The sequence below is a fragment of the Nyctereutes procyonoides genome, unplaced genomic scaffold, assembly GCF_905146905.1.
Source record: "Nyctereutes procyonoides isolate TBG_1078 unplaced genomic scaffold, NYPRO_anot_genome, whole genome shotgun sequence".
NCBI classification, from domain to species: Eukaryota; Metazoa; Chordata; class Mammalia; order Carnivora; family Canidae; genus Nyctereutes; species Nyctereutes procyonoides.
The window spans coordinates 52,691,941-52,707,026 of record NW_026575140.1 but is presented as its reverse complement, the minus strand read 5'-3'; the positions used below and the strand labels follow the sequence as shown (position 1 = coordinate 52,707,026).

Sequence of the window (15,086 nt, the reverse complement as noted above, 5' to 3'; positions counted from 1 at the left end):
ATCAGGGATCCCAATGTGGGGCTTGATCTCAGGACCCTGAGATTGTGATGTGAGCTGAAGGCAGACTCTTAAGCCACTGCATCACCCAGGCACCCCTCAAACCCAGCTCTTATCCCCAGTTCTGGGAGACCCTCATGCCCTCACCCCCAACCCAGCATAAAAGTCTGGAGCTTTTTTTCTCTGGAGAGCATAAAGTAAAGCGTCCCCAGACCCTGGACACCGTGTAAGGGTATCATGCATTAACGTGACTAATGCCTACTGGATGCTGAGACTCTTCATCTCCCCCCTCCACTCTTGCGCCCCATAGGAAAGTAAGACCCACCTTCTCTGGCTAATGTGATCAGTGTAGAATTAAATATCCTTCTTAGCTATCAATCAATGTGAGGGTAGAGGGGAATGTCATGACATGCAAAGTGTCAAAAATTGGCATCATGCACACTCTTTCTCAGGCAGCTAAAGCAAGATGTGCTTCACAGTGGAGTGACCAAGAAAGAGGTAGACACGGGATATAGGAAATAAGATCTATCCAGTATAGGACAGAGGAAGAGAAAATCCCAGGAAATGGGGAAGCAAGTGTACAGGAAGATGACTGTGCCAAGGGATCAAAGGAAAAGTCGTTCAGATCGACACGCATCCAGGAGAGAATTCAGGATGGAATTCATTCACAGCAAATGTGGTTCAGTATCCTTAATACAAAATAGTGGCAGAGGATTTGGGGTGCAGTCAGGTCTATAGATAATTAAACAAGCTAACCAAAGCAAGGCAGTTATTAACCAGAGAGGACAAATGTGTGGGAAAGATAGGTGATCACAATATCTGACCAGCCTATCTGTCACATGCAGACAGACCGTACACACATGGACCACGGCCCTGGACGTAAGGGCCTTGGTGATGAGCAGAAGGCTTAATAAATGGTGGACTGTAGGACTTCCCTACACCAAAATGGCTTAACCTTGTGTGTATTGAGACGCATAAGCCCCAAAGATAATGATGCATGGAAAAAGCCAGCAGTAGGATAGATTCAGTGAAAATCCACTGATGTGAACGTTGAGTATCAGTATTACCTGTTGGATGTGAACACTTATATAGATTGTAAAAGTGTACACACAAGAATAGGAAAGGCTTCGGAATTACAGTGACAGTTACTTTTTATTGATTTGTAAAAACCTTTTACATGAGTTTTGGTTAGCCTGGTACCATGCAAAAGGAGGGCTGCTTGTATACCCATGTACCCACTTGGGGGTTTAATGTCTTTGAAATGATGCATCCTCTCGTCTCAGAATATGGCAGAGCTTTCTACACATTCAGGTCTTCTGTTATTTGCTTATTACAAATACACTTTCGTAATGGTTTTTCCACTCCAGTTTTCCACTGGATAATTGTTCATTCTATACAAGGTAAGTTGCCATGGCCCAGGAGGAGGAGTTATCTTTTTTTCTGTGAGAGCCTCCTGATTGAGTTTTTGGGATGGTTGAGAGATGTTTGTGTGTCTATTATTGCTAATTTTCTAGCGCTTAGGAGGCATTTGAAGCATTGGGTCTTACGGGCTTGTAGATTCAGCAAGTAGGAGTCTGTTCTCCCCACACCTCTCATACACATTCCCTTACACATTCCCTTCCCGGTAGGTCCTTCACATCATTTAAAAAATGTTTAATTTCGGAAATCAGAATGAACGAAACAAGTTGGGTAATGGGATGCCACGGCAATGGGCCAGTTTAGGAACACTGTCTCCTGAAAGCTTCCCCAGCCGGGGGCTGTGGATGCCGGTGACCTCTTGCTCTGCCAGTTTTCAGTGTGGCTTTTCCCCTCCTGTTGCAGGAAGATGCTGAAGCTCTGCGGAGAGACAGAGGACAAGCTGGCCCAGGAGCTGATCCATTTTGAGTTGCAGGTGGAGAGAGACGTGATTGAACCCCTGTTTTTGCTGGCCGAGGTAAGCCGCAGGGATGAGACGACCCTGGCCTGTGACACTGCTTCTCATTAGGAATCATTACTGCCCATGTGCATGGTTGGGATCCCCCAATGGGCAGCCCCCCTCACTGCTTGCCAGCTCCTTCTGTCACCCACACTCTTTTCTGTTGGCACTCGGCAAGGGGGGCGGTTCGGACCTCCTGCCAGTTGCCTTGAATCGATCATGTAAGACCTCTCCAGTGCTGTCCCATAGAACAGCCTGCAGTGATGAAGATGCTCAGCATCCGCACAGTTTGCTAGCCACTAGCTACCTGTGGCTGTTAAGCTCTAGAAATGTGGTTAGTGTGACTGAGGAACCCAATTTTAAGTTTTATTTAATTTTTTTTATTCGAATTTAAAATGGGGTAGCCACAGGGAGCTGGAGGCTATCATATTGGACAGCATGGCCCTAGACCATGTCTGGATTCCTTCCTAGACTGCCCCCAGCACTTCTACATCCCCTGGTGCAATTTCTATGATGAGATATATGGGCAAATAATTAACCAAGGCGCCTAAAAGTGTTCAAGGAGAAAATCCTATTTATGATGGTTTGGCAGAGATCAGCTCTAGACTTCTCAGATGCCGTCCTGGCCATTGCCCAGCCAAGAGCATGCATGAGAGGCCCTTTGCTCTTCCTAAAAGGTGGTCTGGGGCCCCAGGCAAAGCCTGATGCAAACCCAAGGGATGTGTTTGACTTGGGTGCTGAGACTTGCTGGTTACCAACCAGATGTCTGGGTGACCCTCCAAGCTTTGCTTCTGGGCTCTCCAATGACTGGAGGAGCCACTTCTTCTCTTCCCTGTCAGAAATTGTTACCCTCTACAACATTATTCACCCCCACTCAGAAGATCTTCCTCATGCTTTTTCCTTCTATATAAAAGCCGTGGCCTGAGATGATTTTGGTTTTAGCATACAGCCAGTGTTCCCTTTTAAGTTCTCACTTCCTGCCCCGCTTGGGCTGAGCCTGGACACAAAAATCCCACACTGGGATGTTCAGGGAAGTCATTTTTAGAAATAAAAATATAAAAAGAGCATCCACATACAGCCACTGTGGAAGAACTTGTCATAACTGAGCAGAGCCATGGAAATGTTTATTTGGTATTTATTTTGGAAAAAAAAGTCTTACTTTATTTCGATAAAAATACATCCTGATTGCATTCCCCATCAGGTCTCAGGTCTCCTGAGACTAGGCCCCATCATCCCACTACTGTATGTTTTGAATTAGGTCTGTGTGTCAGTCCTTTCTGCTTTTCTCCCCACTTGTGGCCCTTGTGTTGTGGGCAGAGCTGGGATGGGACTTGTATTTGCTGGCTGAGGTGGGAGCAAGAACGAGGCCAGGCATTAGGGAGCAGAGGAGTGCAGAGCCCCAAACAGGGTCTGGCTGATGGAAGGCCTGGCAGGCATCCAGCGAAGAAAGAGCAGAGGTTAGTTCAGGCCAAAGACTTGAGGGTTTCCTCTGGAAATAAGGACTCGGAAGCCTCCAGCATACTTGTTGGATGGCTGTCAGTAGTCCTTAAGAATTTATCTGGATTTGACTCTGTCCTGTAACCACAGGTGGAAATCCCAAACATTCAGAAGCAGAGGAAACATTTAGCCAAGTTGGTGCTGGACATGGATTCTTCACGAACAAGGTACAGAAGGGTTTCTTTGCTTTCCTCTTGCCTTCTTGGAAGGAATAGTGATCGTATTTGGTGGGGGGGGGGGGGGGATGCAGGTCATGGGGAGGGGCATTTGTTGAGTGTGTTTTTATTCACTAAGTTTCTCTTAATACCCCCGAAGTACCAGGCACTGGAGGTAAGAGTCGTGAGCCAGAGGTGGGGGAAGGGGGGTGGTCCCTGTTCTCAAGGGGACTACATGTAGCCCAGTGCGGGAGATGGGAGACCCTAGGCCAAGTGAACCCGTGGCGATTTCAGGCAGCCATAAGTCCTGTAAAGAAGGTAGCATGGTGCAGTTTGGGAAGACATTCATGGAGAAAGGGAAGCAACGATATTAGGTAGGTTAAAACAGAGAAGGCTTCTTAGAGATGACACATGATCTGAGACCTAAATGATGAGAAGGAGGCAGCCATGCAGAGTTCAAGTGCAGAACTCTCCATGATAGCAGGAACAGCACATGCAAAGGCCCTGTGGCATGTGTGTGTGTGTGGGGGGGTGGGATCAGGCTGCTATATTCAGGGTCCAACACCAAGGCAGCATGGCTAGGGTAGGAACCAACAGGGGACATGGTAGAAGCTGAGATCAAAGAGGCATGGTGGGTGGGGTGTTGTGTCTATAAGAAGGGGGCAATTTTCTGATTCTGGGGTCTGTCCACCTTTACCTGAAGCCAGTGATGTACCTCTCCCCTTTCTGTAGCCGCTCTTTGAGCCTGAGACCTTTATGAGGGAAGCAGCAGTCTAGCTATGCTGCTCTCTTTGTGAAGCCTCCAGAAGCCTCCAGAAAGTACCTGTTACAGCAAGGGGGTCGCCAGAGGCACTGAGATGCCATTGACTCTGACCGCCACATGTCCTCATGGTGCATATATAACTTTCTAAATCCTGCAGTGGGGTGTGCAAAGTGAAGGAATGCAGGTTCCTGAATATGAATATGGAAGGAACATTTGGTTTTACCACAGGCTCTTTGCACATCATCTTAATCCTCTCCTTACTGCTTTTTAATTTTTCTGAGGATAAGAAATAAAGTCAGAGTATAGGGATGTATTGGGGCTGAGAGATATAAGGTAGAGTCCTGAACTGGGAGTCAGAAGGAGAGGTGGTGAGATCCACGTCACCTGTTTCCTAGACCTGTGAGCTTTGTCAAGTCAACCTCTGAGAGTCTCAGTTCAGTCACCTGCACACAAGTAGTAGCGCCATTGGTGGGTGGACGTGAGGAGGTTGTCTTGAGTGTCAGTTGAGATCACGTTTGTCACAGTACTTCCCAAGCGCTTTACAAAAAGAAGCTGCTGCCTTAACTAGTTGGGCCTTAACTAACTGGAATTCTGCATCTGGACTGATATGAAGTATAGGGCACTTCCCCCAAGACCGGAAATAGAACAGGTTAGGTCAACAGAAAAACAAAGATTTCTTTAGTTAATTTAGTGTTTCTGGAACTTCGATCTGCCCTAGTACTTTTGGACATCTGAACCCACACCTCTTGCAAAAAGTTGATTCGCTTCCTCAAAATGAATCCATTTAAAGAATCTTAGAGCCCTACTCTAAGGTGAAAAGCACTACCCTTTGCTGTAAATGCCAGGTACACATCAAAGCGAACAGGATGGATTTTACATCCTGTTGCCTATGGAAGGAGGGCTGTGATCCTGAAGCTCATCTCCTTCTGTGAAGGAGGAAGAGGAGGAGGGAACGTGTCAGAGTTCTGACTCAGGACTGAAGCTCTCTCCTTAGCACCTGTGGAGGAAGACAGAGCAGGTTTCATGGGGCTTGGGGATTTGGTATCGCTGACTGTGGCACCCTCAGACCACGTCTAGTTGCCTTCCATGATGTCAGCATTCAAGGGCCACATCTGCGGAGTCACACGAAGAGTAAAGACCTGCTGATTGTCCCACTGTTAGGATGGTGGTGGTCACCTTGCTCTTGGGTTTGTAGAGTGATTTCCTTCACTGTGGCCTTAGAATAAGAACCGTGGGGACCTGGTTCTTAGCTCTGAGATCGCTCTGCCTCTGTAAGGGAAACCTGAATTTCCAGCAACAGAGCTTCTGGTCAGAAGGCCAGATGCTAGCATCAGGGCTTGTTGTTGCCACCTCTATATACCTATTTTTGTTCAGTCTCCTCCCCCCCCCCCACCGTTTTTTTTAAAAGATTTTATTTATTTGTTCATGAGAGACACAGAGAGGCAGAGACATAGGCAGAGGGAGAAGCAGGCTCCCTGTGGAGAGCCCGATGTGGGACTCAATCCCAGGACCCCGGGATCACGACTTGAGCTGAAGGCAGACCCTCAACCACTGAGCCACACAGGTGCCCCTGTTCAGTCTCCTTATGAGAGGGAAAGTAGGCAGGAGTCATGGTCCATCTAGTCATGTGGTGCATTTTTAATGGTGACACTAAGTGGCGTATGGATTCCAAACCATAGAGAAGCATCATTCCAAACATGTCTTCCATGATTTTAATGAATTCTTCTGCGTTCTCAGCTTATCATCTCTTGTATGTTGGGATTTGGCAAGGAAATCTCTGCCCAGATTTTGATGCTCCTAAACTTCAGCTGAGACCCTTAACACCCTTTGTCTGTTCAGAAGCCATCCCACCCCAATTTCCTGCCTTTCCCCTAACCCTTCCCTCTCCAGCTAACATGAGGACTGCATCTCGAGATACAGCAGAGACCCTAAGACCAACTGCTGTGCTATTGAATAGCAAGGATCATCAGCTGCTCTTTTGGAACAGTTGAGCTCCCTACCCGGCACCGCCACCCCACTTCCCATTGTGGTCAGTCAGCACACGTTAGTGTGTGTTCTTTGTGGGATCACCAAACGTTTCCTTCGTCCTTTTTTGCCCTCCACGAGTCACCCTCTCCAGAACTAAATGGCGTATCCCAGGTGGAGACACGCTTTTGATCATTATGATTGGATCTTTGAATTCTACTACAACTTGGGTGGATGCTGTCAAATCAGATCATTTATCCAATATTTAATTAGGTCTGAATCCAAGGTGTAATATTTGCTTCTATTCGCGTAAATCTGGCTTGCCTGCTTGAAAAGCCAATTATACCAGCCTTAATATCCTCAGACAAGACCAAAGCTTAAAAGCTGAGAAATAATAGATAAGAAGGCTGAAGGAAAACTCAAGCTTTATGCTGAATTAAAGATTGTGAATTGAATTGAATTGAACTGAATGATACACAAAGGTCTTTTATTTTTAAATTTTTTATTTAAATTCAATTTGCCAACATACAGTATAACACCCAGTGCTCATGCCATCAAGTGCCCTCCTTAGTGCCCATCACCCAGTTAACCCATCTCCTCACCTTCCCCCCTTCCACAATCCTTTGTTTCCCAGAGTTAGGAGTCTCTTATGGTTTGTCTTCCTCTCTAATTTTTCCCCCACTCAGTTTCCCTCCTTTCTGTTATAGCACAAATGTCTTTTCTGTGATAGGTTTGGTTTGGGAGTGGTTACAGAAGGAGCCCCCTTCCTTCCCAAAGTCTGCCTCTCTTTTTTCTGAGCATATATCTCAAGATCAACCCTTCTGGGTCTAGGATACTTCACGTTTCTGCTGAATAGCTGTGGACTAAATTTCACCCTCCCCAAATTGACAGGTTGAAGCTCTCACCCCTAATGTGACTATATTTGGAGGTAGGGCCTTTAGGAAGTAATCAAGGTTAAGTCAGGTCATAAGGGTAGGGCCTTGATCCAATTGGATTGGTGGCCTTAGAATAAGAGGAAGAGAGTGATTTCTTTCTCTTTGCATAGTCGCTTGGAGGAAAGACCATGTGAGGACAAGTGAGGAGGCAGCAAGAGAGCCTCCACCAGACCCAAACCCTGCCAGAACCTCAATCTGGGGCTTCCAGCCTCCAGAACTGTGAGAAAACGAATTTCTATTGCTTAAAGCCACCCAGTCTATGGTATATTGTGATGGTAGCCTGAGCAGATTAAGACACCCGCTTTCTTTGGAAGCAGGTGAACTGATTTAATAAAATGCGAGCACTTGGGGATGGATACTGGGCAGCTTGTGGAATTAAAGAAGTAGCTTATTAGGAGTGAATTCTGGAAATGTGGCAGATTTAAGTACCTCTGGGATGGACAGCAGAATCTTGTTGGGTCACAAGCTGTTCTCCACCTCCTGCCTCTCTGCATACAGACATCTTAGATCCAGTGTCTTCATGGTCCCTTGGGCTCATAGCTCCCCAGCACAACACCTATTCCTTATGTTCTGATTCTGAAAGTACAGAGGAGAGGGTTCATGTACCTTGATTTTGCTTCCATGCCACTTCCTTGGCCTGTACGTTGGTCAAGGTGATGAAGGATGAGCATGGGCTTGGTTTGCATCAGGGACCCTCACCTGGTCTGCTCATAGGTGAGGATTATGCAAAACTGGCAGCTTCCCAGGGCGCCTGGGTGGCTCAGTTGGTGAAGCGTCTGACTCTTGCTTTCAGCTCAGGTCCTGATCTTTCATGGGTCATGAGATCGAGCCCCTGCATCAGGCTCTGCACTCAACAGGAGTCTGCTTAGATATTCCCTCCCTCTGGCCCTTACTCTGCTCTCTCTGTCTCTGTCAAATAAATAAATCTTAAACAATGATGACGATGACAACAACAACAAAAACCCAACCGAGCACCTCCCTTTTGCCCACACATCAGAGTATGAGTAGGGCAAGGCCTCACAGATCAGAGGATGCCAATGACAAAGGGAAGGAGACTGGACAGATGAAATAATAAATGTCCCTCTAAAGGAACCTTCCTGTTTGCCTTCCAAAAATTCTTCTTTTCGACTTCCTGTTGCCCTGAACTCCTCTTGCATTTGCCCTCTTGACCCTTTTCCTGATCCCTAAAATTCCATACCCTTATTTCTGGCCCTTTTCTCTCCTCTAGCCTTTATTAAAGGTGGTATTCCATCTCCGTGTCCCCCAGGTCCTGTAGCAATGGCAACTTTCCCTGCAAATGATGATGTCACATCAGAGCTGAACTTTCTTCTTTGTTTTATTTTATTGTACTATTTTGTTTTATGTGAATTCAATTAATTAACATAGACTATTTACAAATTTCAAAGACAGAGTTTAGTTATTCATTAGTTGCACAAAGCACCCAGTGCTCCTTACATTCCGTGCCCTCCTTCATGCCCAGAACTTTCAGTTCTGCAAATTTTAAAGCTCAGACATCTTGGTCAGGAATCCCTCTTTCTTCTCTTGACGGAGCAGGAAAATGCTTGCGTTTATTTGTAGAATAGATGTCTGACAAGGCCACCATACCTTGAAATTCATGATTAAGGAGGTCTCTTTCCCCAGCAGATTACTATCCATACACATTTTTCCATGTTTTCCTTGCTATTTTACTGTTTGATTTCTATGATCTCATTTTGCATCTCATCACTATTTTGTAATCTCAAAGTAGGTTACTTCTCTATTGCAAAAAAAGTTCCCTTTAAAGAGAGAGGAAAAATCTGTTTTTAAACTACCAAGGTATTATCTAAGGAGTAGAATTCAGTGGGGAGGGGGAAATAGAGGGAAATAGGAAAGAAAAGAATAACTTGGGAAGATGTCTTAATAGACACATTTTAAGTATATTCGTGTTTGTTTGTTTGTTTGTTTTTTAAATCAAGCCCAGATCTTCGAAGCCATAAAAATCAGCATCTCTGGTCACTTTATTTTTTTCACATATATGTTGGTTCCTTGTTTTTTCTTCAGGTAGTATGAGCTACATGGTGGTTATAGCTTTAAATGTTTTTTCTTTTTATTTGTTATTTGTTTTTAAGTAGGTTCCATGCCCAACGTGGGGCCTAAACTCGTGACCCTGAGATCAAGAGCCCCGTGCTCTATGAATTGAGCCAGCTAGGCGCCCCTGAGCTTAATCTCATAATCTACCATGTTCATTATCAGCAATCTAAATTACAGCCATGGCATCTTCTGTTTTATTTCACACACACACACACACACACACACACACACACACACACAAAGTCCTCACAACACTTTAATACTTTGTTTCAAATGGCTAAACCTGGGAGGTTTATTAAGTATATCATTTTTGACTGGCAAACCATTATGAGAAAGAACTACCCAGGAATTTTTGCTAATCCGTATCTGTGAGTTTAGAGTGTCTAGCATCTTTGAGTAGAATAATAGTTCCTTGCTAATTTGCCCTGAATTCTTCTCTCGGATGAGGAATAGTTCCCAAAACTTGTGTGTCCATCTCTGGACCTTCAAGCCAGCATGACATCCCAAAGCCTTTTTAAGCAATTTTCCTGTGAATGCATTTTTTTAAAAGATTTCATTTTTTTGAGAAAGTTAGTGTAAGTAGAAGCAGAGGGAAAGAAAGAATCTCAAGCAGACTCCTGCTGAGTGCAAAGCTTGATCCTGGGGGTGGGGCGAGGGGGTGTGGGGGTTCAGTCTCATGACCCTGAGATCATGACCTGAGCCGAAATCAAGAGTCTGAAGTGTACCCGACTGAACCACCCAGGTGCCCACCCTCTGCCACTGTGAATATATATTTTTTAAGTAACACAGAATCCTTTATTTTGTTCTTTTTTTGCTAATAGCAAACCCTCGTCAAGAGGGTTCACATGATAGTTCGCAGCTTCTTTTATCAATTGAGGTAGGGCAGCACCTGCACCAGGGTCCCCTTCCACTTCCCTTCAGTGTCCCTCCCGACTTCCAGAGTCTGCAGTCAGGAATCAGGTGTTAGCTTTAGCTGCGCTTTGTCACCCTGGTGACACTATTGTTTTTCTTAGGTCCATGAAGTGTTTGTGCATCTCATATCCCAGTTACAAGTAAGAAATAAAGGATTGACTAGTTTTTTTTTTAAGATTTTATTTATTTATTCATGAGAGACACACAGAGAGAGGCAGAGACACAGGCAGAGGGAGAAGCAGGCTCCCTGTGGGGAGCCCAATGTAGGACTCGATCCTAGGGGGAATCATGACCTGAGCCAAAGGCAGATGCTTAACCACTGAGCCACCCAGGGACCCTGGGTAGACTGGTTTTTAAGATAATGACCCATTTGACTCAGTGCTCTTACTCCACGGCCCCCATGAGCCGTTGAATTTACAGACTCCATGTAACCAGAACCTATTGTGGATCCCTGCATTTGTACTTCTCCACGGAACTTTCCAGAGTAGCATCTTCCAATGACTGGTGTTCTCCATGCAAAGTTGAAATAAGATAAATGCAGTATCTGAATGTTGATAGGAGGCTTTTTGTGCTGGCCAGTGGAGATTATTTTTGGAGTTTTCAGATTAATTTTCATCCTCTTCTGCTCCTCTCAGCTGGTACCCACGGTTGGATTCAGCCAGGTTGGCGAGCGTCTCTAGACTCAGAGCCCACGGGACGGTCAGGGAATGTTGATGGCAGGCTGGGGGGATGCCTGCTCCATCCCAAGGGGCAGCTGAGCCCCTGTGTCCAACCACAGCTGCCCTCCTTCCCCCTGGACAATGTTTGTAACCCCCGTTCCTATTCCCACGGTGCTCCGGGGGCTCTCTACCTGTCTCATGCCTCTCTTCTTTTCCTCCTGTTTTCCATCAGGTGGCAGCAGACTTCCAAATCTTCAGGTTTGTCCAGTGGCTTACAACCTGCGGGTGCCAAAGCCGATGCCCTCAGGGAAGAAATGGAAGAGGCTGCCAACAGAGTGGAGATTTGCAGGGTACCCCCCACCTCTTTGCTTCTCTTTACCGGGACAAATGGGGAGGGGTGGCATTGAAAGAGTTCTTCTTTCTTCACTGGTGTTGGACTAAAACCCTAAGCATGAGCTCTGGATGAACTGAATGTCACCAAGCTTGCCCACTGGCATCTCCAGAGGCTGGGATGAGCCTTAAGAATTGGGGCTTGGAGGTGGCCTCAATGGGTAGGGAGTGCAGCAGTGGGTTAGCACCAGGGTTCCTGCATGGCAGGCACAGAAGAAATGGCCTCGGTGTCTCTGTGAAGCTTTTGTAAGGCATCTGAGTCCCACAGAATGGATTCAGAATGGAGTCAGAACAGTCGAGAATTTAGACAGTAGACCAGCCTTGACTCTCTGTAGATGGTAAATGGTTTTATCTTTTTGTTCACCTCATAATATTCCCTGAGCCCCTTAACCAATCTCTTGCCTCTGGGGATGTCCTCAGCTGCAATCTTGAAATGCTGACCAGGGAGATAGGGAAAAGAGGAGTTCCCACTTGTTAAGAGAGGATTGCCTCATTCTAAGAAATCCATGGCTCTGAACTCAGGAATGTCAGATGCCCTTTGTTACACCTGTTCAGATGTTTCCCATCTTGGCCACAGATGTTGCTTGGAGCAAAACTAGCAAGATAGCATTCATGATACCCCGTGTGTACGTGCATCCATATGTCTGTTGCTGTTTAGATCCAAGGAATGAGGAGATCCAATTCCTGTTTCTGGAAGTCGGCTGGGTACCCACCTGTTGTTTTAATCTCATACGGTTTTAAAAGAGCAGAGCCACTTTGCTTGCACACATCTCTGTTCTTTGTGGCTTTTTCTGATCTTGTCAGCTTGCCCACTGGCTTATCTCTCCATGAGTGGCTTCAGCCTTGCATTCAGGTGACATTCAGGGGCTGATAGAATTGCTCTCCGGAATTAGAAACACTGACGAGTTGGTAAAGAATTCATGACCTCTACGCCTACGGTACTATGGGAATCAGGCAAAGTAAGACTTTGAAACACTTCATCAGATCCGAGATTCATCGTGAGTACAGCTGATTTATCATTTGAGCTGCGGTGTCAATGGCAAATACCTAGCTGGTGCCATTCACCAAGTGTAACAATCACACCAGTTTCACTTTTACTCTGTGTGGTGTCTATCCATGCTACCCATGTGGTGTCTACCCATGTGATCTTTAGTTAAGAGTTCTATTTCTTAGAAAATTATGCTGTAACAGACAAGAGACAGTGGTCTAGAGGGGATGCGAGATATGACTCTCCAAGTGCGTCAGAACGGAAGTGTAATACACTGTTCTGCAGCTTTTTACATCTGCTGTCTTTACCAAAAAACATGTTCACAGATTAAAAAAGTAATGCATTTCACCATAACCAGTGAAAAAGTATGAAAATATATCAAGAAAAATACCAGTAATAGCCCCCCATTCCTGCCCAGCAACCCCTCCCTCTCTGTTTCCAGAGAGGATGACCAGATACCCCTCCTCACCAATATTGGTTCAGAATTATTGTTCATGGTGCCACTCTATTACATGCCCATTGGCCATAAAAGATGAGGAGGCCAGTTGTAGACTCCCACCTCTTTTTTTCATAACATACACACTCGTCCAGAGTTTTCCCAGTTACTTGTTTTGTTTGTATGTGTATTTATAGAATAGTTAGTTCTCTTGCTCATATTAATTTAGCAGTTGCTTTTCTCAATTAATCCATCCTGGATATCTCTCCAGGTTAGTAGCTATACATCTAATGTAATCTTTTTAATAAAGTCCGTATTCTTGCATTGCGGGGACATATATACACCATGACTTGTGTAACTTTTTTCCTGTTGATGAATACTCAAACTAGTATGTTTTGTTTTTTGTCATCACCAGAAGTAATATAATACAGTCAACATCTTTATATTCTTATGCACTGGTAATTTTTTTATATGATAGCTGCTCCAAAATGATATTTTTAGATCAAAGACTCTACATTTTAAATTTTAATAGATAGTGACAGTTCACTTCCCTAAGAAGGAAGTACCAGTTCACATTCCCACCAGCAATATACAGAATTGCACGTTTCCCCACATCTTTCTCTGTGACATATATTGTACCTGTTTTCAGCTTTTGCCAGTCTGCTTTTTTTGGGGGGAGGGGATAAAGCTATCTTATCTCTATGCTACTGTAATTTTAATTTCCCTGAATATTAGTGGTGCTGAGTATACCTTTGTGTCTTTATTGGCTAGTCTTCAGATACGCATAGACATTGCCAGGTTGGTAAATTGCCTATTTGTCTTGGTAACTGGACTGACATTTCTGTTTTTCTTAAATATCAATTTATATAAGTTCTCTGCATTGGGGTATTACACGTTCTTCTGTCTGTCGTGTTGCAGATCATTTTTTCGAGTCTGCTATTTGTCACTTTTTTGATGTCTGCCATTAAAAAACTTGTTTATATGCATGTATTCCTTTGCATGGGAAATGGTTCCAGGGATCTTCCACTAAGGTTAAAGCATTTGGTGTGGTCTGTGTTTTGACTATGGGACGTTCCAGCAGGGGTGCAAATTATTCTAATTTGTATTTCCCTTATGCTGTAAGATGATGAACATCTTTTCATATGGTTACTTGCCATCTGTATTTATACTTCAGTGATATGTCTGTTCAGATCTTTTGCCCACTTTTAAAGTGGGTTGTTATTCAGCATTGGGGTGTTTAATCTCCAAGTATTGGGGGGGTTTTCCAGCTCTATTTCTGTGATTTTATTTCTGACTCAATTGTATGGTGGTCAGAGAGCCAACACCATATGATTTCGATTCTTTTAGATTTGTTAAAATATGTTTTATGGCCCATGATGTGATCTCTCTTAGTAGACATTCCTCGTGAGCTTGGGAAGAACGTGTATTCTGCTGCTGTTGGATGATGTAGTCTGTGGTTGTCAGCTCTGTCTAGTAATGGATGGTGCCGTTGAGTTCAGCTATGTCCACAACCACTGTTCTGTCTATTGGATCTGTCCATTTCTGATGGATGGTGTTCAAGTCTCCAATGATGATAATGGATTCCTGTATTCGTCCTTCCAGTTCTGTCACTTTTGCCCCATGTACTCTGATGCTCTCTTGTCAGGTGCATACACATGAAGGATTATTACATCTTGTAGAATGATCCCTTTAGCATTGATGTTGTCCCTCTTTATTCCTGATAATTTCTCTTGCTCTGTATGCCAGTTGCTGTGACATAGAGGCCACTCCCACATTCTCTTCATTAGTGTTAACAGACTGTGTCTTTTTCCATCTTTTTTAAAGATTTTATTTATGCACAAGAGACACAGAGAGAGAGGCAGAGACATAGGCTGAGGGAGAAGCAGGCTCCCTGTAGGGAGCCCGATGCAGGACTCAATCCCAGGACCTTGGGATCACTACCTGAACCAAAGACACACAACCACTGAGCCACCCAAATGTCCCTTTTTTTCCATCTTTTTACTTTTAATCTGTACATATTTTTACACTGAAAGTGGTTTTCTTATCACTCTCATATAGTTAGGCCGTGGTATTTGATTCACTCTGACAATCTCAGTCTTTTAATTGGTGGATTTTTATTGTTGTTTAAACAATTATTGAATGTAGTTGGATTAATATCTATCATAATTGTTCCCATTTTCTACTTGTTGCCCTTATTCTTTACTGTTTCTGCCTTCAGGTTTTCTACCTTTTGAGGTTTTATGTTAGCATTTCATATGGTTTTCTTTCTCAGCATATCACTTATACTTTTTTTGTTTTTTGTTTTTTTTTTGTTTTAGTGGTTGCCTTAGAGTTTGTAGTATACATTTATAACTAAGCCAAGTGGACTTTGGAATAGCTAGATACCATTTCATATATAGTGCAA

At 44.4% G+C, this 15,086-nt stretch overlaps 1 protein-coding gene across 5 annotated transcripts in view; it reads left to right on the top strand.

The window, feature by feature from the left end:
* The window catches only part of ARHGAP44 (Rho GTPase activating protein 44), a 164,620-nt gene that overhangs the window by 104,560 nt on the left and 44,974 nt on the right, over positions 1-15,086 (top strand). For all 5 annotated transcript variants that reach the window (XM_055305056.1, XM_055305054.1, XM_055305053.1 and 2 more), the window contains exons 5-7: positions 1,819-1,930; positions 3,500-3,576; positions 11,101-11,218. In XM_055305056.1, coding sequence (XP_055161031.1) covers positions 1,819-1,930; positions 3,500-3,576; positions 11,101-11,218 — 307 coding nt within the window. The remainder of the gene's footprint in view (positions 1-1,818; positions 1,931-3,499; positions 3,577-11,100; positions 11,219-15,086) is intronic.